The sequence below is a fragment of the Serinus canaria genome, chromosome 2 (assembly GCF_022539315.1).
Source record: "Serinus canaria isolate serCan28SL12 chromosome 2, serCan2020, whole genome shotgun sequence".
NCBI classification, from domain to species: domain Eukaryota; kingdom Metazoa; phylum Chordata; class Aves; order Passeriformes; family Fringillidae; genus Serinus; species Serinus canaria.
In genome coordinates, this window is record NC_066315.1 from 16,811,880 (window position 1) to 16,833,434 (window position 21,555).

General features: G+C 42.5%; 1 protein-coding gene across 3 annotated transcripts; it reads left to right on the top strand.

Moving 5' to 3' along the window:
- Positions 1 to 1,149: 1,149 nt before the first annotated feature.
- On the top strand, positions 1,150 to 19,802 carry LOC108961521 (uncharacterized). Of its 3 annotated transcripts, none has more exons than XM_050971462.1 (6): positions 1,150 to 1,714; positions 1,870 to 2,143; positions 2,428 to 2,944; positions 7,821 to 8,359; positions 9,596 to 9,662; positions 14,435 to 19,802. In XM_050971462.1, the coding sequence occupies exons 2-6, from the start codon at positions 2,105 to 2,107 to the stop codon at positions 15,952 to 15,954; spliced, it is 2,682 nt and encodes an 893-aa protein (XP_050827419.1). In that variant the 5' UTR covers positions 1,150 to 1,714; positions 1,870 to 2,104; the 3' UTR covers positions 15,955 to 19,802. The 3 variants fall into 3 exon arrangements, with proteins under 3 accessions (XP_050827419.1, XP_050827418.1, XP_050827420.1); XM_050971461.1 differs by having other exon boundaries at positions 1,150 to 1,503; XM_050971463.1 differs by having other exon boundaries at positions 1,150 to 2,229.
- The last annotated feature ends 1,753 nt before the right edge of the window (positions 19,803 to 21,555 follow it).

The window sequence follows — 21,555 nt, forward strand, 5'->3', positions numbered from 1 at the left end:
TTTTTACATGCGCCACCCCCTCCATTTTAATTGATGAACAGCTTTTCAGTCATAAGGAATGGCATCCATGTGTTTATGCTACTTGTCAAACCAATGGCAGCATTTCTCACTGCTGCATTCTGTGTTACAGGCACTTCCAAAGTCAAACGTGTGAATCAACACTCTTGTTGGCAATATCAAAAAGCATTTTTTTTCCAGAAAAAATAACTGTTATTAAGGCTCAGGTTTGAAGGTAAATTCTATTCTTATTTTTCACATTGGTGTATAAAGAGCTTAAATTCAGGAGAGTTGCTCTTAATCTGTGTACTGTCTGAGAACATCATGTCTCATGTCATTTCATGAATTATTAGCCTGAAGTTGTAACCACTCTGGGAATCATCCCCAACTCTATAGCCATTTTTATGGCATTTCTGAAGATGATCCAAAGATAAGTTTGTATGTTATGTAGGTTTATATGTACTGGCACAGATCCCCAAAATAATACAGCTGTGATAGCAATGTACTGGCTGCAAAGCCTATCAAGGAACTAGAGAAACACACAGGTATTCATTTAGAAGAAAAAAATTAGCTCATGCAGAGCTCCATACTGGAGCTGGGCTCCAGCTGGGCTGTGGATTCCCCAGAGGGACAAACTGTGGAAGTTTATCTCCATTTATTCTATGCCTTTTTATAGACCTACTGCAAGCCATAGGAAAACACATGCTCTCTCAGGAGCAGTTGACCCTGGAATTCTACTTCAGTTGAAGGTCAAGGCAAAGAGTCAAGGAGCTGTTGGGCATTTCATGTAGGATCTGGTCTGGCAGAGCTGACAGATATCCCTGTCCCAGGCAGGTGTTCTGGAACCTGGCAGGTCACCAGCCCTGCAGAATTCAGCAGGAGCTACAACCCCTGTGTGTTGGAGCTTTTACTGCTGCTGCTGCACAGGGCATTTCAGTTTTGACAAGCCAGGGTTTTCAACATAAGTAATGCTTGGTCAAAAAATGGCGAGCCAGTTTGCAAGTGATGCATTTGGTATGCTTTTCCCGGAACAAGGGAAACAGTAAAGGAATCAGCTTGAATTAAAAAAAACAAAACAAACAAAAAAACCCCAAAAACAAAAAAAAAACCCAAAAAAACAAACAAAAAAAACCAAAGGAGATTCCCAAGAAGTTTCAAACAGTTTTTGTAGGGAAAAAAACCCCTGAAACAAAACAATACTGTACAAGTGATAGCAAAGGACTGTGTGAGAGCATTACAAAGATACTCTGAAGAGGTTTTTATATGTTTGTGAGCCCGTGGATGGAAGGAAGCTGAAGATAATGAATCAATAAATGGAATTTTCTGTAATTCTTCTGTTCACAGCTATTGTATCTGTGCCGGCCGACTTCCCAAAGCGGCGTCGCAGTTAGTGCTGAGCTGGACACATACTTGGTGTCGCTTTCCCGCGACAGCATGTGGAAGAGATTAGATAAGCGAGGTGGCTCCTGCTGCGGGGAGTTATTCACGCCTCGGAGCACTTGAAAGGTATGCTGATCCTCACACCTCGGTGTGAGCGCTGCCAGAAGCGGCCCGGGGAAGCTGCTTTATCAGAAAGCAAACACACACGGGCACAGCCCCATGGCTGCCCTGCTCAAATTCGGTCCTTCGCTACGGTTCTGCTGCGGCCCTCGGTAGCCTCCGAGAAAACGGCAGCTGCGGTCGTGCTTATCTTCGATGGAGGTTCCTGACGATCGAAGTGCGAACCAAGAAATCCAAAGTACCCATAACTTTTTCAGCAGCGCGAAATTTTCTTTATTGAAAACTGCGTCGCTGGTGTACTTCACTCTTGTTGGGTTTGAGGTTTTGGTTGTTTGGCTTTTGGGGGGTTCCCCCCTTTTTTTTTCCCCTCAGGTTCAGTAAAACCGCTCGAAACAAAAGCCAGCCTTTGAAGACATGTACATATCCCTGTCTGGGCGCCACGGGATAACACAGCTAAGAAACGCCGGTGGGAAAGCCGGAGCCGGTGGGAGCCGCGGGGCAGCACCCGCCTCCGTCCCACCGCCGCCCCGGGCAGCGGCAGGGGCTGGAGCAGCGAAGGAGTTAAAGGGAGGCGCTTGGGAAATCTGATGCTAACGAAGCCCCAGGAATGTTGCACATTTCCATTCCCCGCCAGCTTTCGGAGGAGGTTGGTCCCCGCTGCGGGCAGCCGCTCCGAGGAGCACGGCCCCGAGGCCGCACTTGCTTCGGGCGCCGCTCCGCACCTTCCCACAGGTTACGCCGGGAGACTCCGGGGAGGGACGGGACGGGGGTGAAAAGTTTTATCCGGATTTGGGATGATGTGACGGTGCCTGCACAACGTAGGGAGAGAGGGGGGTGGGGGGCGGGGTTCCGCGGCTCTGCGCCCGCCGGGCTAGGGCGGAGGGAGAGTGGCATCTGCCCTGACCCGCTGCGGCCTCTCTTCTCTTTCAGGCGCGGCCAGAGATGCCGGGGAGACGGCTGTGGTGGGCGCGCTGCTGGCTCGGCGTCTGCCTCTCGCTGCTGGGCGCGGGGGGCGGCTCGGCCGAGCCCTGCCAAGGACCCCCGTGTGAGGGCAGCTCCGCGCCCCCGCCGCCCTGCCGCGGACCCCGCTGCGGCGGCCGGGCCGGGCGCCCGGCGCGCTCCTTCCTGCACGGCGCCGCGCCGCTGCGGCCGTCGCAGGGCAAGGCAGCGCCCGCCGCCCCGCTGCCCGCTTGCCCCGGCGGGGACTGCGCCGCCAACGCCACCCACCGCGACTGCCAGGGCCTGGAGTGCCGCCTGCTGCCGCCCCGCCTGCGCCCGCGGCCCCGCGGCCCGGCCTGCGCCGCCCCCGCCGAGGGCTGCCCCGAGCCCGCCCTGCTGCGCGCCGCCGACAGAGCCGCCCAGTTCGCAGGGGACGACTTTGCCCACGCCGCTCCCGAGCGAGGCGGCGGCGCCCCGGGGGTGCAGCTCACCTGCGACGTTAAGTCAGGTGCGGGGCGGCATGAGGGACCCGGGGGCGGGAGGGCACATCCCACAGCCCCTCCGCCCTGCTGTGGCACATAGGGCTCCTGCAGCCCGCAGAGGCTCAGTGCGGTCACGGAGAGCCGCAGCCGCAGGATGCTGGGTCTCCTCGGGCCGGGCAGGTGTTTGCTGGGCCAAGGGGCTCCAGCACCTCTGAGAGCCCGGATGCAGGGGTACCTGAGCGACTGCACCAGAGCTCCTTGTTTTGGAAGAGTTAGGAAGAAAACCCGGCGCTGGTCTTCGCATCATGTGAGGGAATTGCTGCCGTGGCTCCTCTCTCTGCTCCCCTTCATCTCCCCTCCTTAAACACTTGTACCTAGGAGGCCTATAGCTGAGTAAACGTGGCAGAATCTTTTATTGGTGCAGTTTTTAAACAAGTTTGAATCTCTCTATTCGCAGTCTGGTACTTCTGGTATTCTTTATTTATAGCAATATCATAAAAGGCTTCATGGGGTGCGTTCCATACCCAGACTGGGGCCATTGGTAAGAAACCTGCTGTTGGTGCCAAACTGTCTCGCTGTAATAGCCAGGGGGAAAAAATGGTAAAGGGTCTCTTGCAGTGCATTGTTCAGAACACTTGCCTGTCCATTGACAAGCAGAGCTCTGGTGAGTTCGATATCCCTGTAGGAAGCCAGGTCCACCTGTGGTTATACTCATGGGTTAGCAGAAGGTGTCTCTAATGGTCAGGGATTTGTGGATTTACTGACATGAAGAGCACCAACAGATCTTTTATAACCACAAAACAGTTTTGATTCTGGTTTAATTCCTTGTCTGAAAGATAGCAAATATATTAGGAAGGGTGATTTATTTCCCATTGATGTTAAAAGCTAATGAAAAGCATGAAGAAGGTAATTTAAGCTTTGTCACATTTGCGTGGCAAATGAGTGCCATGGCTGCTTCAGACACCAGAGCATAGCGCTAAGCCTACAAGTTACCAAGACCTACCGAGTGAAGTGACATCTCCTCCAAAGGAAGCTTCTGCACTTGGTGACTCCAGGCTCAGGGCTGACATTTAAGCTCCCCTGTGCATAATGCAGTGACACTGTCTACCCTCATCTTGCTTGAAACTGTTCCCAGATGTCTTGAAGAACCTCTGTATGCTCAGTGACCAAAGGTGGACAGAAAACAAGTCAGTATGGTTAACCTCCCTTTTCTCTGCTTCTGTGCATATTCTTCTTTGTACCGTCACCATGAATGCCTCTGTTTTTCCGAAGAACCCAGGATATTTTCATTTTCTTTGTCCATACCAAAGTCCTTCTCTGAGTTAATCAAGCCTTGGCAAATAGCAAGAACATTCTGCTTGTACAGAAAAGAGTAATACTTTTGGATGGTGCTGTAAACAGATATGTTGTATCTCCATTCATGTCTTACAAAGATCATCCAGCTCAGCATAACCTCTTTCTCCAAACATTATCTTATTCTTTGGCTGTCTCTGGTCAGTCTGTGCTGCCCAGACTGCAACACCATCAGCAGTTACAGCTAACATGGTGAGTTACATGCACCTGTCATCTCCGGGGCCTTAGGCTTGGGTCCTTTGTCCCCTCTGATGTGGGTCAGAGGAATTAAAGGGTCAGAGGGTGAAGATGTTTGGAGACTCAGAGTTCGCTCTTTCAATTTACGCTCTTTACAGGCCTGATGCTGGATGAAGTCTTGGAGGAAGAGAAGTGTGGTTAGAAGTTGCCCTTAACAAAATCCTTGAATGCATCAAGAATGGCTTATGGGTAGCAGTGATCATGGATTTGTGCATTCATCTTCCTGTGGCAGAGAAAAGTGTCCTATATATTGGAGAGAAAGCAGTGTACACGGAACACGCCGCAACCAAACCTCTGATAACACACAAGGCTTTATGTGAGTTTTCAGATGAGGACCACTGCACCCTCAGAAATTCTCTTGTATTGCTATTGCCTTGTGCCCGCTGCTGCAGTTGGTGTGAATGAGTTGCTGTAGACATGCTTTTGTCCAGACTGGACAGAGAACATATATATATGTTTTGCCCATTCCGAAGACAGAACCCAACCCAGACCTTCATAAGGCAGCTTTCTCTCCTAGGAGTGGAAGAACAGCATACTGAATTTATCAACATCTAGCAGAAATTCCATGTATTTGCCATCAGGAACGAAAAATAAGGCATGCTGGCTGTCTTTGGTTTCCTTCAAGGCAGTGTATAGGCAAGCATCCAGCGTTCTGCTCTGTTTGTGGCCTCTAACATTCTCTGTGTTTCCCTGAGACCTTTTGAACATAGGTCAGTGGGTTTCCTACAGTAGTGCAGAGGAATCTCCATTGGCAGCTGGAGTCAAATCTTGCAAATGAGCGCGGTTTGTATAGCAATTCCAGCATGGCTTGTCTGCTGAAACAAACAGAACAAATAATGTGATAATCAGATCTCTCACTGGGAGAAATGCATTGACAATTGTCTGGGGAGAGCTGCAACTCAAACAGGTGGAATGTCCATGACAAGGGGGAATGGCTTCCACTTTGCAGATAAGATGTTAGGAAGCAATTCTTTACTGTGAGGGTGGTGAGGCACTGAACAGGTTATCCACAGAGGTCATGGATGCCCCACTCCTGGAAGTGATCAGCGCCAGGTTGGATGGTGCTCTGAGCAACCTGGTCTGGTGCAGGGTGTCCCTGCCTGTGGCAGGACATTGGAACTGAGTGAGCTCTATGTCCATCTTCATTGGAAGATGAATTCTTCCAACTCAAGCCATTATTCAGTGATTCAAGAGACAGGTCAGTGACTGTTCTGTCTTTCTGTGTTTTTAGAGAGATGTTTCTGTCAAGGTACCATTTCAGCACATCATTAATCCCAGCTGAGATGTTCCTTTGCCGTTGACCTTTCCTCAGCAGAGGAGCTGGAATATACTGCCTACGTGACCCAAGGGCCGTCACAGGTGGAGACCAGGTGGCCCACCCCAGTCTATGTCTGCTAGCTTTGTGACAGTGCCTGAGTAGATTTGCAGTGATTCTTTAGTAATCAAAATATCCCTGCTCTAGTTAACCTGCTGGAAAAAGCTGTGTTTTGGTGAACAGAGTAGTCTGTTCAGCCTGTTAAAAAGCCCCATTCACACGAGGTGCAGTCTACTCAGATGCTTGCTGAGGCCATGCCTGATGCCAGCCCTCCAGTGTACAGGGCAGTACCAGGGGCTCAAGCTGAGTCCCAGCATGGTGTCCATGTCTGCAGGCTCATGTGCATGAGGCAGGTGCCTGTCACAGCCAGCACAGCCCATCTGTGGGGTTACACAGACCTGCTGTCTGGAAGACTCCTGCAACCTGCAGCTGAACCACCACTTATTTTGGCCAGGTGAAGATGCTGCAGTGCAGACTTGTAGTCCCATTTCACATCAGATGAGCCCATTGTCCTTGCTATTTCTCAGCAGCACCGTGAGTGCGCCTTACTTCAGAGGAAAGACTGGCATCCCAAAAGAAGGAATGCACAGAAACTGGGTTTTTTCTTATCCTAGTATTTGTTTTCTCAAATCCAGGATACTGCAAATTACACTAATATTTAAGTTAATGCTGAAAAGTAGAAATTAATATGTGCCTTATGCTGTGAGTAAAACTAACCAAACAGCAAAATATTTTGGGAACTGTAAACAAGAACTGGATATGGTCCTTGTTCATTGTGTCATCCTTCGTGTTCTGTGCTTATGAGAATAAAAATCAGTGCTGCTTAAGAACAGTTGAGTGATTATATGGATTGAGGATTCTCACTGGCAGTGTCCAGCACCAGATCTGTAGAAAGTACAACACAATATTTTCATAGATCATTTTCCCAGCTCCAACAGTTTGTTGCTTAGATTTCCTGAATCTGATTGATGTCTATCTTTAAGCCCCAAATTGATTTTATTTTTGAAGTTTTAGTGTGTGTGGAACTTCTGCCTTCATTTAATGTCCTTTAATCCTTGTATTGGAAGAAAGACAGAAGAATCTTTCCACATTTACTTGCTCTAGGATACCTGTAATATAGCACAGTTGTTTGGTGTCTTTTTTTCCCCCGATTCTAAAAAGTCTTACCTACTTTCTCATATTGCAGCAGTATCATATGTTAGATTTTCCTTGCTGCTGTTTTTGTGAACTTATGAGTTCTTCTATACTCCTTCTTGAGGTGGGGAACCAGGATTGCATTCTGTATTCAGATGCTCTATTGATTAATGTAATGTCATAATGATATATTATGTTCTATGTTCTTCTTTTAATTAGTACCAGCATTTTATTTGCCTTTCTGAACTCTGTTGGGCACTGAACTGATGATTACATGGCTCTGTAGCCTAACATCTCTATCTAGATATATTATTTCAAGACCATTTTCAAGGAGTAATAATAATCTAAAAGTATGACATTTGATCTAAAAAAACTTGGTTTTTTTTTTTCAGCGAGAACCTCAATTCACTTTTATCTCCTCTGAACTTCTTTTTTGTCATTTTATTGCTGCTGCTCAGTATCACAGACTCCTTTTGTAGCTCTTTGCAATTGACCCTTACTTTTACTACCCTTAATAGCTTAGTATTCGCAGCAAGTTTTATCACTTCATTTTATCACTTCTACAGCTAAAATTGGCCATTTGCTCTTTACTGTGTTTGAACGTGTACATAGGAATGATTAATCTGTTATTGATGTGGTGATTAATTTATACCCTGAAGCAGGGGCAAATGATGATTTCATGAGCTGCTTATGAAGTGGAAAATCTTGTGGTTCCACAAAGGGACTACAAGGATAGTAAAGGAAACTGACCTTATAATGATGACCTTAATTTAGTGAGACCATTCATTAATTTGCTAAAATTTGAGTGCCTTAGATGAAATAGTGCAATAAGCTCGGACAATAATAGATCATTTGTATTTCAGGAGAAAATGAAGTTCCATCTGAAGATGCCCTAATACTACAACTGCACCTTGCGAAAGGGCACGAGAAATTCACTGAAATGCTAAAAAGCCAACAGCAGATCATTGTTGATTTGCAGCAAAAACTTGCTGAACAGCAGCACGTGTTGGTTAGCCAGCAACGGGAGATTCTTGAACAGCAAAGAAAAATGTATGAGCAAATGGATCTGATCAAAGTCCAGTATGGCATGCTTTTTGATACAGTGAAACAAATGTCATTTCAGAGTTTGCAAGAAGATATTCAAAATTATTTTGAAAGTCATCTTCATGGACTTCAGAACCAGGTCAGAAATCATCTCCAGAAGTCATACTCTGGGCACAAAGTAGAAGTGGATGCAAAAGTGATTAACGCTGGGGAGTCTTTGCTGGACTGTGGCCTTTGTGAAAGTGACGAATTTTGCAATTTCCAAAAGACACCTTCCCAATGTGAAAAGTGCACATTGTGTCCTGCTGGTTTTTTCCAAATGGCCGAGTGTTCTGCAAACTCTGATCGGATTTGCCAGGTGAAACATAATTCTGTGTCTTTTGGTTACTGCCTATGAAGCATTGCGTTGGACATATTGGGATAACATTGTGGAAATAACTTGGAGAGAAGTTCAGTTTGAATCATGTGTTTTACTGAATGGGTCTATGCCAGAAGGTTTTTTTTGCGTGTTTCTCTTTAGCATTCAGCATTCTAAATGAGGCACTGGTTTGTGCCTGTTGGATGTGACACTTTCCCAAACATGACAGCTGGCAGGACTTCGATTCTTTTCATTGTGATAGGAAAAGACTCCTAAAACATTTAGACTTACACATGCTAAATTTGTTTATTTAATTCTATTACAGTCTACAGGAGCTTCTAGACATCTCTGAAAAGCACAGGAAAGCTTTATTAAGCATAAGTCAGACATTTCTTTCAAAGTTTGGAAACAGAAGTTGTCAGTTAAAGCAAATGTAAGAGCTACTTCCTTCTTAAACATAACATAAAAATACACAAATATAGAACATGGATACTTGTATTGTTAAATATATTTTATTATAAAATACATTTTACTATACAACACAAAACTAGCATGCAAGCAAAACAATTTAGAAATCCTAAGATAAATGGGCTAATTGATGTTTAAAGCAGTATCTTGTTTGCTAAGTGTTGCCCCCAGTTCTTAGCTCAGTGTGAGCCTGACCAGCTGGACCAGATACTGAGAACCTGAATGTGTCTGTCCAGTTGCCTCTCTGCTAGCCTCAATTTTCTTTAATGCTAGCATTTAAAGGCAAATGTAGGCTATTTTTCTTTCACCTCTGCCTGCTGTAGGGTGAAAGGAGGGCTTGCTGACAGGGAATATTACTTTCTAATTTACTTTTCATGTGCATTTTGGTTAGCAGCTTCCTCCCAGATGAAATGTCCTTAAAAGCCTTTCACTTTCTCAGTTGTTGCAATGTCCTTAAGATCAACTGATTGATGCCCCACTCTTGGGGATGTGCATCATAAGAAGAGTTACATGTGCAACCCCTCTGTTCAGCTCATCTGGACACTGCTTGCTTTCTGTGGCATCAAACAGTGGTTTTGGATTCCTGATTAGTACAGGTAACAAATCTAAATCAAAATTGTCCTGCTCTAACATGCTTATGGGATCAACCTGTTCTCTATCCCCTCATACACCTTTTATGGACAGATGGATGCCACAGAGCCTGAAACACCTGTTTCAAATTGAAGTTGTCATGTTAAACTGTTTCAGTATGATTCTTGTGATTTACAGGACAGAGATGAGTGCATTGAATCTCCAAGCATTTGTGGTGAAAGGATAAAATGCCTCAATACTCCAGGTAAGTTATATTCACTGATAATTAAAGAATGAGGATAATTAGATCTTCAGGAACAGGCCAAAGAAATAGATAAGCACTCAGGCTTGTGTGTGACATGCACAGCTTGCTGGAATCAAAGGGGTTAAAAAATACTAATCTGTAATTTGATAGCAGTTCTTGTGGACAGTGGTCTATTTAGGACATTAATATCCTTTGGAAGTATTGGATGGTCCCTTTTACCTTATTTTCCTTGGGGCTTATATGCTTTGTTTTTAATTTTCTCTTATGACCTGACTTCCTTCTTGTTTATGCTGGTGCAAATAGGGCCCAAATCAAAGGTATTACTCCTGTTGGAGAAAAATAGTTGTCAGTTTCCTTCTGGTGCACTGGGGTAGGTACCTGATTTGATCTAATGAAGACCCTTATAAGACCTCCCTCCATTAATCTTATTCTCCTTAGCAACGATAATGTCAAATACTGAGGAAAGATCATCAGTTTCTATTATCTGGGGACACTTTGGGGGAGTTTTTCACATTAAAGAAGAAATCTGTCTGGTGTTTTGCACTGCAGACTTCATTATTTCATTACATTCTCATGGCAGTCAGACACAAACCAGCAAAATTAATAGACATACTGAGGAAATTTTATCCAGGTACTAAGTTTCTTTATATTGGTCTTACTTTTGGTCATCCAGAAAACCCTGAAAGGAACTCTGTGGTCAAACAGAGCATTTCACCAGTTGTGACCTGTACCTTTGGTCTCACAGTCAAATAACCCAGAAAGGGCTTCTTTAGATGCTATGTTTTTCCTCCTCTAGGCTTCTAGACTTGTGAGAAGGGGTGGCCTCTTTGAGGGGCAAGGGCTGTTTTCAGCTGATTGTGAGTGATTTTGTGCCTTTTTTCACCCAGTCACTGGTGGAGAAAAATGTGGGAGCCTAGGAAAGGATTAAAAGAGGGTTTGGGTTCTCTTCCTTTGTCCTTACTTCCTCTGGACAGGAGCTGTGTTGGTTCGGATGGTGTTACTACAAACACTACAGCAAACTGGAAATGAGTTGAGGAAGAGAGCACTTAGTGTCACCTGGTGTGGTAAATGCTGCACCTGAGGTACCATCAGTCTTACAAAAGAAGAAGCAAGACATTTTTGGAGAGTGTTAGAAGTGGGCAGTTGGAGGCAAGACAGTTTAGAGCACAAAATTTGAGTCAGAGCATTGGAAAGGTGTAAGGCTTTGTCTTGTCTTTACTGAGACATTGGGTTTGCTCCCATTTGTGTTTTGTTGGATGGAAGCCCACAGGGCCTCAGCCCTAGGAAAGGAGAGCCACCAATGAGGTAGCAATTTGGTGTTGCTCTGTGGCTTGGGAGAGGGAAGGCTGTAATGGATTTATTCAGTGGTTCCATGGAGGGGAACCAGACCAAAAAAGGATCTGTACAACTGCCAGAGGAATGCAAGTGAGGGCAGAGCACTGCCAAGAAACAGATTGGTAGTGATGGTGTGTCAGACCACAGAAAGGCAGTAGCAATATATTTGGAAGGAAAGGAATCTTCCCTCTCTTCCTCTTCTTCCTCTTCCCTCTCTTCCTCTTCTCCCAGTTTTAATGGTGGTGTGTAGATAGGTGAAAGCAAGTTATTACCCATCACCTGCACAGGAATTGGTGTCCTGTCAATGTTGTTCCCATCTGTCATGGAAGAGAGTGTTCCTATTATTTTTTGTTAGAGGTGACTTTCAGCCTGTCTGTTCATGGTAGCTCATTATCTTACACAAGTGTAATTAACGTGTCAAAAGAAAGGCTGAAATGGAATGTCTGTTTTGGGTATAGAAGGGGATGTGATATGGCATAGGGATGTGATGTGACATATGAGTTCCAGATGTTAAATGTGGTTTCTCAAGCTGCACGCAAAGGTTGTTGCATCTGTAGCAACTCTTGTTCAATGTGCAGTGTGAGGAGAGACAGAGCAAATAACAGAAAAGAATCATGTAACTAGGAGCCTCTCTTTCTTCACTCTTCCACCTCCCTCTACATCACACCTTCTTCCCCTGCTGCTTTTTTTCACCTCTGTGTGGGATGAGAATTGTTGATTTATTTGATTAAAGGCTAGTCAGTAAGTCACTGGTCGTTCAATAACAGTAAGGGGTATGTAATCAGTGAAAACAGGGTTTGGTGCATCATTTCCTTCTTAGACAACCATGGGAGAGTAGTCAGATTGTTTATCCAACAAATAGAATCAGCCAAAGGCACTCTCCCAGGAATGCCATGCAAAATAAAGAGGTCTTACTGTAGAACTTACTGTGGGATGCAGGGGGAAGAGGAATAAAAACCTTGACAGATAGTCCTGATTTGTAATGAACCACATTGATATGTGATGATCCAAATTTGACACAGAGTGTTTAAAAAGAGGATTCCCATTCTTAATCTGCCCAAATGTAATCTTTGTATCAGGCAGTTGTGAGTAGCAGCAGTATAAAAATACACACATAGCTTGCTATAATTGCCTTGCAATTACCTGGCTTCTGTCAGTGCCAAGGGCTGGGGAATGTGCTGCAGAAAGACTCAATTTCACAAAGCCAGGTTGAGTACAGCTGGACTGCTCACTGTGAAACCAGGTGCAGCGGGGCTCAGAGCAAGGAGCCAGGAAGAGGTGTCAGAGGTTGTAAAGTGTTAAAGAGCAGTAGGAAGCAGTCCCAGCATGCTGCTGTGCTTGATTCTGATGTTTGGCTATCATTTGCTGCTGGACCTCTTCTGTGCAAAGGGTCAGGTGCTGCTCTTGCAACTGTGGCCACAGCAAGGAGCAGTCTGTCCTGCTTTGAAGTCCCCTGTTTGAAGTAAACCCAGGGGGAACACCTGCTGCAGTTCCAACCAATAAAAGACTAGGCAGTAAATTAGTGCATATAGCCATCACAAGTATTTGTGAAACATGATATTAGTAAATGCTCAAATGCACACTAAAATATTTGTAAGAAACTAGCAGCATAAAAAGTGTTCCTAGGCACTACTGAAGATTTTCTGTGCTGTGTGAACCAGCTGTATGTGTGTACTTAGTTCATCCAGTATTTCTCAGTGATGGTGGAGCTACTGTTATGAGAAGCAGAAGTGGTTAAGAAATGTCATGTTCTGATTTCAATGGGAAAGATTGTCTGGGACTTTTTTCTGTACTCCCTCTAGAATGTTTTTAGTTGAAAAAAATGTAATCTTGTTTATTTGGCTTTTGTTTCTCATAAGAAAACAAGACACTTTCAGAGAGGAACAAAGTGTTAAGTTTCTCTTGACTTTTTTTCAGATGGAAAAAAAATCTTACTGTTCTGCGGTGAACTCTTGATAAAATGGTACCTGATCTTAAAAGGAATATTCTCACATCATAAATTGTACAGTCCTACATATCAGTGTTAGTGGAGAATCACCACTTAAGTGAATGAAGCGTAAATAGACAAAGTGATATGAGGGTGAATATATGAAGCCTGTATAAATTAACACAGTGTCTGGTGTTCTCTGTTGAATAATGCAGTATCAGAAGTGAATTCTAGCCAACATTCTGACCTCCCCTATGGGCCCGGTTCGGGCAGCAAGTGTGGTGAGCTTTTCTGTCTACATCAGCAGCAGTTAGCATAGCCAGCCCCACCCTGGGCTAGCAAGGGAGAATCCATTGTTGGGATCCATGCAAATGCTTGTAGTCCCAGTCTTAGAGCAAATCCCAGCCAAGGTCCAGGAAGTTTCCACCTAAAGAATAATGCAAGTGTATGACATAGAATCTAGGTACTAAAGCATATTTAAGAAGATTTATTAGGAAGATGATTATTGAGTTTTGATCATGGTGGTAAAAAAGCATAAATGACTGCATTAGTGATTAAGTTTTGAGCAAAACTGCAGGTGATTATTCTTTAGGATGCCTCAGATCTTGTGTGTTGATTCAGATCCTGAAATCTCCACGTACAAAGGTTTTGCGTTCTGGTTGCTCCAGGTGGAAGCATTGGCAGCTGGTGGTGCTCTTGGAAAATTGCCACAGAAAATTACAGGCTGTTTTTAAAACCTGTTTTTTTGGTGTGCATTCTTTGATCCACTGAGGTCATGGTGTACCATTTAACAGCATGAAATTGCTTTATGTCAAACAAAGTAATTCCAAACAGCACATGTATATTCTCCTCACTGTTTGCAGCAGAGCTTTGCTTTAGCTTCATCACAACCACTGGTGTCCTGTGTCTTAGGGCAGTGGTTTTCCACTTTTTAAATGCATGGGTTACTGCATAATGATTTTAAGCCTGCTGTTTACAGTTTTTGTTTTCCTATTTGTCCCTTGCAGATTTTTTAAAAAACTGTCTATGGAGTTAATGCCAGGGGTCCTTGTCCCTTGGGTTGCAAAGCACTGCTTTAGCAATCACAGAAACAGCAGGGCTACCCTGTAGCATGGCTGGGCAGGCAGTGCACATTTCTCCCTGTGGAGGGGAACTCTCCCTTAGTTGAAAGGAGCTGTTCAGTGTACCAGTCACCATGCCTTTTACATCAGAGAAGGAAGAGATTGTCTTTGGAGCAATATCATTATATCTGATATGTTACAGATTTTGGTTAGAATTGCCCCCATGTAGCTTCTTTTTCACTCCAAACCATTATGCTTGGCTAATATTTCGTCTGTAATCTATCAAGGTTCCTTTTATAGCATAAATTGATCTAACATCACAACTGTCTTCTGTTTTCTCATTTATGATTAGATATATATCAAAGATACTTGATATGTGAAGCTGTAGAGTTCTTATTTTTAGTATTTTAAAGGTATGACAATAAAAATAGTCCATTTCCTCTGAACAGGTGGTTTCCGATGCCTTGGAATTGCTGAGAAGGATGCAGCTTTGGGAATGTGTGGAGAGGAGTATTTCTTTAATAAGGAAATGCAGGAGTGCCAAGCATGTTTAAAGTGTGAAGATGGAATGGTGGCTGTGCCTTGTTCCACTGTCAGTGACACGGTTTGCTCAGCAGCCAGTGAAAACAAGCTCTCAGAGTCTTGGGCTGCAAACATCATTCTACCCTCTGTAAAGTCTGGCATCTCTCAGGTCTACTCTGGCCTGAACTTGAAGATAAAAGGAAAGCTCCCCTGTGATATCCTGTCCACTGAAGAGAGCAGCCTGGTATTCAGGCAACATGGTCTGTTGTGGACTGACCTAAATTTTGCAGTAAAGCACAACTGCAGGAACTTTTTGCAGCTTTCCTTAAAGCTTAATGGCAGCGAGGAAGACTATGAGCTGAGTGGTGTTCGGATCGAGCAGCCAGAAGGAAAGTATTTCCAGAGCACTAGTTTAAGCAGTGCTGCTGAAGTGGAGCCCAGCCAAACACTTTCTGTGTATTTGAGGAGCCCTAATCAATTCTGCAATCAAAGCAAAGACTTAAATATTTATGATCTTAATACCCCACTCAGTTTGTTTTGGTTGTCCCACGACACAGGTGCTGTGGCACTCAGTGCACAGATGTCAACAGCCATGCATTACCAAACCAACTATCGACCTACCTTTAAAATAATTTCTGTTTCTGACCCTTATATGCTAAGTTTATCTCATGATGGTAGAGCTATAAAGTTCACTGAAACTGGTGTTGTCAAATTTGTGTTTCATCAAGCATTGTATTCCATGGGTCATACGTGTGTCCGAGAAGGCTTCTCCTTGATTTCTTATATCAATAGGAATGGTACCAACAGAGAATTAATGAATGTATTTAAATCTGGGGTCAATTACAGGGACACATCGATATCTGCTTCTGGGGCCACAAAGGTTGGTGCTGGAGATCTGGTTAGCTTTGAAATACTTTCTCCTGCGCAGTGTAATGTTCGGTATTTTGGAGATAGTTCTGGAATAAGTATGTTCAGCCTCATCTGGATCCCTTCAGCGGTTTCTAGTGCCATATCAGCCACAGTTTCTGTTACAGGTCTCCCTACTGGAGCAGTGAGAAACAAACTACTGGATTTCACCCAGGTCTCATCCAGTGAGAAACAGATACAGTTGGTTTCTTCTGGACAGCTTGCTCAGAAGTATTTTATTTTCACTGAAAAGGGAGTTGCCAGCATTGCATTTAACTTAAAGCTAATCCATTCGTGCAATGTGCTCAAAGTGACTCTGAATCAGCTGACCATGGATCACATGCAACCCACAGCAGTTGCTCAGCAGATTGGAGGTCAGATGCCAGAGGGAAGCATATGGACCAGTGTGTCCCTCCGTGCATCTTTTGAAGTACATAATGGAACACTGATGTCAGTTTCTCTTGACTGTGTGCGTGGAAGGATCAACCAGATCACTCATGAACATGGAACCAGCATATCTATTTTATGGATTTCATCTTAATTTCTGCCCAGTGAAGTTAGCATGGAATTAGGGTTTCAATTGTATTTGGATTCTGCTCTGATTCTATACATATTTGACACTATACTGTGTTGACTTGAGCCAGTCATCCAACAAAATGCTCTCAATTGTAGGAATATTTAAATATAATCCTAACTGAATGATCACTATTTAAAGAAAACAAGAGTTTTCAGTCAAGATTTTAATTCTGTTACCATCTTCAGACAGGGGAATGTGGAATTCAGATCAAATTCCGTTATTTTAATTTTAAAAATTGATTATTTCTGGGCCACAAAAAATTGCAGCTGAGGGTAAATAGCATTTACTACGGTAACTGAAAGTAGCACAGCCAAATAATTGAAACCTGCTTTAATTTTTTTCATGCAACAGGCTAATAAAAAGACTAAATGTACTTTGGGGCTAATTTTTCTATATCTTACAAAATGTTGTGCTTTCCATAAATTGAGAGAACATGCCTCAAACAGGTGATAATGTGGCAACACTGGAGTATGCATTCTTAATATTGTGGAAAGAGATTGGGTCAAAAATTGAATATTATTTTTACAACAAAACCAGTGGAACTAATGACTGCTCTAATTTCATTGGAAGTAATCTGCATTTAAGTAAATTAGGAAGGCTTTTTTCTGTTTTCAGTTTTGGCAATGAAAAGTTGCAGAATGAGAAAGAAGGAAGTCTCTTCTAACAAGGAAGAGTACATAGACAAAAAGAAACAAGTATTAAAAGAATGTCTTGAAAATTAGACTTCTGAAAATTTAGCAAATTTTTATTCCATTAGTTTTAAACAGCAAAATATTTTTCTGATTAAAACCCCCCATTATTCACAAGTCTATTAATTTTATCAAACAGGTACTTACATTTAAAGGTGCTTTTTTTTTGTCAAATTGGTCAGTTAATTCGACAAAATGATGTCTTCATTAACACTAATTTTTATCTTCTTCCAACTCTTCCATCAAACTAGTTCTTTGTTTTTCTGAACTATATAGACTGTTTTATCCCGTTTTCTTTTGTCTCCTCTACAAATGCTTTTTCACTCTTCTTTCTCATTTCTTTTTGTTAGGAGTAAATGGCATGCCTTGTCACATCTCTTTCCAGCTTTCTTTCAGCATTCCTACAGAAGGATACATGTTTGTGTCACAGATGTGACTACAGAAGAGGGACATAAGCAATGCACTTGCAGGCTGTCTTAAATTAACCCTACTAAAAAGAAATACTATGCACTATACAACTTTAATGTGTTTGCCTGAGTATGTATAGCTTAAATATATGTATATTGTTGTGTTTTAATCTGTTTTGGGGTTTGTTACACTGTTTTTGCTGTATAATGGTCTCCTATAATTTTCTGTAATAGAATGAACCCAAGTGCAAGACTTCTATCTGGTCATTGCTTTAACTTCTGACATTATAACTGTGCCTTAACATCTGAAGTTATCTTTCCATCATTGTTTTTTTCTCCAAGAATATGCTCAAGGGTTCAGGCTTTTGACAAACTGCTCTCCTGCTCCAAATAGAGTACAGTAGTTTTTCTTGTTTTCAGCAGCAAAATCTAAGCAGCCTGTCAGGGAACACCTCCCTGGGCATTGTGTTGCAGCCAGTGTAAGTACACAAACCAGTAATCCTGGTGTCCCCAAAGTCTGTCACTGACAGAGATCTCAGTGCTTGTGTGTAGCCAGTGTCTCATCCTTCTTGTAAGGTCATAAGGAGGGATGAATTAAAACTGCTATTGAAGGTGTTCAACATTTGCACAATACTGTTCTCATTACAGAGGACATTTTGTAGTGGTAGAGAAGGACTTCTGCAATGAAAAGCATCTGTATCTGTTGTGTGCAGAAGAGCTGTTTTTGTGTGGGAGCAGAGCAGTTTTTCTGGGAACTTCACTCTTGGAGTCTGCTGAGACTGAACAAAGATGAAATGGCACAGCAGTAAAAGTTCTTCTGACATTCTGCTTTCTGTACAAGGGTGCATGTGACGTAGGAGAAACTCTGCAGAGAGCACACCTAGGTATTTTTATGGTAAGAGTTGAGGGAGAGACTGTTAGAGAAAGGTAGAAATTATAGGCTTATGTTTTTGTTTTAGAAAAAGTTAAGGAAGCCACTTCCTCACAAACAGAGCCCCTTATTAGCCTTTGCTGGTTTTTGCTGTGCAGTTCTGTTGAATGTTGTCGCTCACCAGAATGACAGCTTAAGACTCATTCTAGATTTAAACCTGTGCAGCAGAGATCAGAATCTGGTGTTTGAAATAATCTGGTACATCTTCAGCAAAGTGCAAATGTTACTTGAATAAAATAAACATTTGTCTATATGTGGCATATAGCAAATCTAATGGAATGATTTGTATGAGTATGCTTTATTTGAGTGAGATTGTGAGATTAGTGGAGTTAAATGGGGAAGGGAATGATGCTACAATCCTGTATTATGCATGCTGGTGGTACTTGTGTTTAAATGCACTATTATACAGAAGGTACAAGGAAGGTACAAGTGAACCTTATTACAACTGAGAGAAGTTCCAGAGAATAAATTCTTCAATAAAACTTTTTGGAGGGTTCTGTGGGGAGTGCCCAGAATTTCTCTTAAATTCAGAGTAAGTTTTTAGATGCACAGTGGCAGAAACACAGTAGTTTGCATCCATCTGGTCATGATAATGCATCTAATAATGTTTTACTCATGTCATCTGAGATGAGGCACTCAGAGAGTGGAAGGAAAGTCTTATCCAATATGTATTATTATCTGCAATTTCCAGCAAGATTAGCTTTATTTCAAGGAAGAGAAGGCTGATCATTGAGCCTCTTTTGAATCTCACTCTTTCAAAAAAAGAAAAACCTGAATCTGTCATTGAGGGCACTCATTGACCTTGGTTATAGCAACGGGAATTTGAGTATGTTGCAATCAATATAGATTTATGATAGCCTAATTAATGGCATAGTATATAGCCTTTGCATCTCTGAAAATGATATATATTGCCTCAGACCATGCAACATTAAGTGGTGCACTATGTCCTGAATAAGATCGAGTTCAAGAGGAATCGATGCACAATGAATGCTTATCTTATGGCACTTACCCCATTGCTGTAATAAATTGCATGTTTTATTGACAGGTATCTTAATAATTATATTTACAAATTTAGAAATTTTTTTATTATTATTTTTCCATATTTTTTCCTACTAATAGTACAGTATAATACTGGGAACTACAGAATTCATTTAAAAACGTTTATTTTGCATCTTTTGATACCACATTCGTGAATATGGTTAAAATAGATGGAGACAGGCTCTTCAATCTTTTCTGCCCAAGAGTGTTTCCAAAGGAAGGATTCACACAGAAACAGAATAAGTATGAGGCTGGTTGATTCTACCTGTACAGAATTAGTTTCAGTTAATACATACAGGAAAGCAGGTGGTTATTTCACTGTGTTATGAATATAATGGACAACTTGTTGTTATAGAAAACTTGACCATTACAGGAGGAAAATAATTTAGGTTGTATAGTGCTGCTTATAGGAAAAAAAAAAAAAAAAAGAAAGATTTGGCTTAGAAACCTGCATTGATTTGTATTGGGAAACATTTTGCAAGTTTGGAGGTTTTATCTCAATATATTTATTACCTATGCAAATTTTTTATGCTTTCTGTCAAGTCAAAACTAGGCAGAATATGTGAAGTCTATTTTAATACTGTGGATATTCCTCCGTTCTGTGGTCTGCAGATTGCAGTACACTGTGAAAATGTACTATTTTCTAGTGGTGCTTTTTAAAAAAAATCTACTTTGAAATATTACCTTGTTTTAAAAAAAATCCTGTTTAGACACTTTCCTCTGTTAATATTATATTGTAGTATGTTTTAAGAGAACCTCACTGAGATAAATAAAATTATAAAACTTCACTGGTATTCTTTTTCTATTATTCTGAGGAAGACTAATGGTGGCTCTTGTGTTTTTTACCGCTGACTCTCCTGGGGTCAGCATTTCACAGATGTTGTCTGAGTTAGTCACCTGTGCCTGCTGAAGTGGCACTAAACAGGATCAGTAACAGTGGACATTTCTAGAAATCTGCTTGGCTTCTGTTCCCGTGGTTGAAACAGCAAGAAAGATGAAAATTGTCATAAGAGCAGTGCAGTTTATCCTGGTCATGGCTAGTGCCCCACTAACACAGAAAAGAAACAAATTTGTCCTGCCTTGGTGCTTCATAGGCTCTCTGTTAAGTGTGAAAGCTTTTATGGTGTTGGGGGGTGGGTCCAGATCAGACTGCTGCAGTAGCACAGCTGTGCTTCTGTCAGGGCCTGGCCAAGTTAAATCTCATGTGTTCTCAGTAGAAACTTTACAAGTGTTTTGGATTGTACATCTGCTTCTTCTTTCTGGGGATGCTGTTTATTGGATGTGAATGGAAAGAGAGGTGCTGTCAAAAAGGGATTGCAGACATCATTAACATACTCTAAATTACCCAAAGATAACATTCAGAGGAAGGAGAAAAGAAGTATTTGTGAAATACTTGTGTTGAAAGTAGGACCATCCTCTTCCAGGCTGGATCAATACTGCCTCTTTTCTTCTGGCCTTCAGCAGCTGACACTGTTTAAGCCCTTTCCCTAACAGCCCAAACCATTTTGATGTTTGTCTGCTCCCCACGATGGCTCTCTCAGGGTCACCTTACATTTCTCTTCAGGGACCTGATGTTCCCTTGTACCACATCCACACTTGCATGTCTAGAAGCACACTGTGCCCCTGAGCTTGGTGCCCCTTCCTTTGCACGGAGGGGTTGCCTCCTCCAAAGATATTAACTCTGCTAGTGGCAGTGCCTTTGCTGCTTTTGCTGTGCTGCCTGACAGAAATAAGTAGTGAGTGGGCCCCAAAATAGCTGAGTTGCCTGTCTGCTGGACCTCAGCATCTCCCTGCCTGTACCTGTCTTTCACTGTCTGGTTTTGGTTGTATGAAAACCAAATAACTGTAAAAGGGGGATCCAAGAAACTCGTTTGCATTAAATAATAAGATTGCTATTGCTAAACCAGAGTTTCTTGTCCAGCTGCAGTTTGCACAGCTTTCCTCAGCCCTTCCTTGGAGCTCTGCAGGCACATCATGACCTGCAGGATTGCATCTTTTGTTACAGGCTCTTCAAGGGGAAACGAGCTGCTCTCCAGACATTCTAGTGCAATCCAGTTCAATGGCATCTCTTGAAAGTGGCCTTAAAAGGTTGGATATGATTTCCTTGCTAGAAGGGTGTTAATGCCTGGCTTCAGCAAAACCTTGAAGTAAAAGCCTGTCATGGTTATACACATACATACATAAATACATACCTACATATATGTATGTGTATATTTATATAATCATCTTGGTCTTAGTTAAATAGTGTTTTCTCCAAAAGAAGAACTGTGGAAAAGCATTTTTGAAAGTTCCTGAATCTTCTTATAAAATCAACGTCTTCAACTTTTGCCTTTGCCGTTTTTTCACTGGAAACATAGAGGAATGAAAGGGAAATTAAAAAAGAGAACTTTGGGGGAATGGGGATAGAAGGAGAGAAAAGTGGAAGAAGGAAAAAGCAATCTTCAGGGGTTAGGTAATTCCATGTATAGGAACTTAAACTAGTTTATGTCAGAACTTCTTG

Coding starts and splice junctions, on each gene's coding strand:
- LOC108961521 (XM_050971462.1), top strand. CDS start 2,105: ATGTTGCACATTTCCATTCCCCGCCAGCTTTCGGAGGAG. Junction 2,945..7,820: donor CACCTGCGACGTTAAGTCAG/GTGCGGGGCGGC, acceptor TTTGTATTTCAG/GAGAAAATGAAGTTCCATCT. Junction 8,360..9,595: donor ACTCTGATCGGATTTGCCAG/GTGAAACATAAT, acceptor TGTGATTTACAG/GACAGAGATGAGTGCATTGA.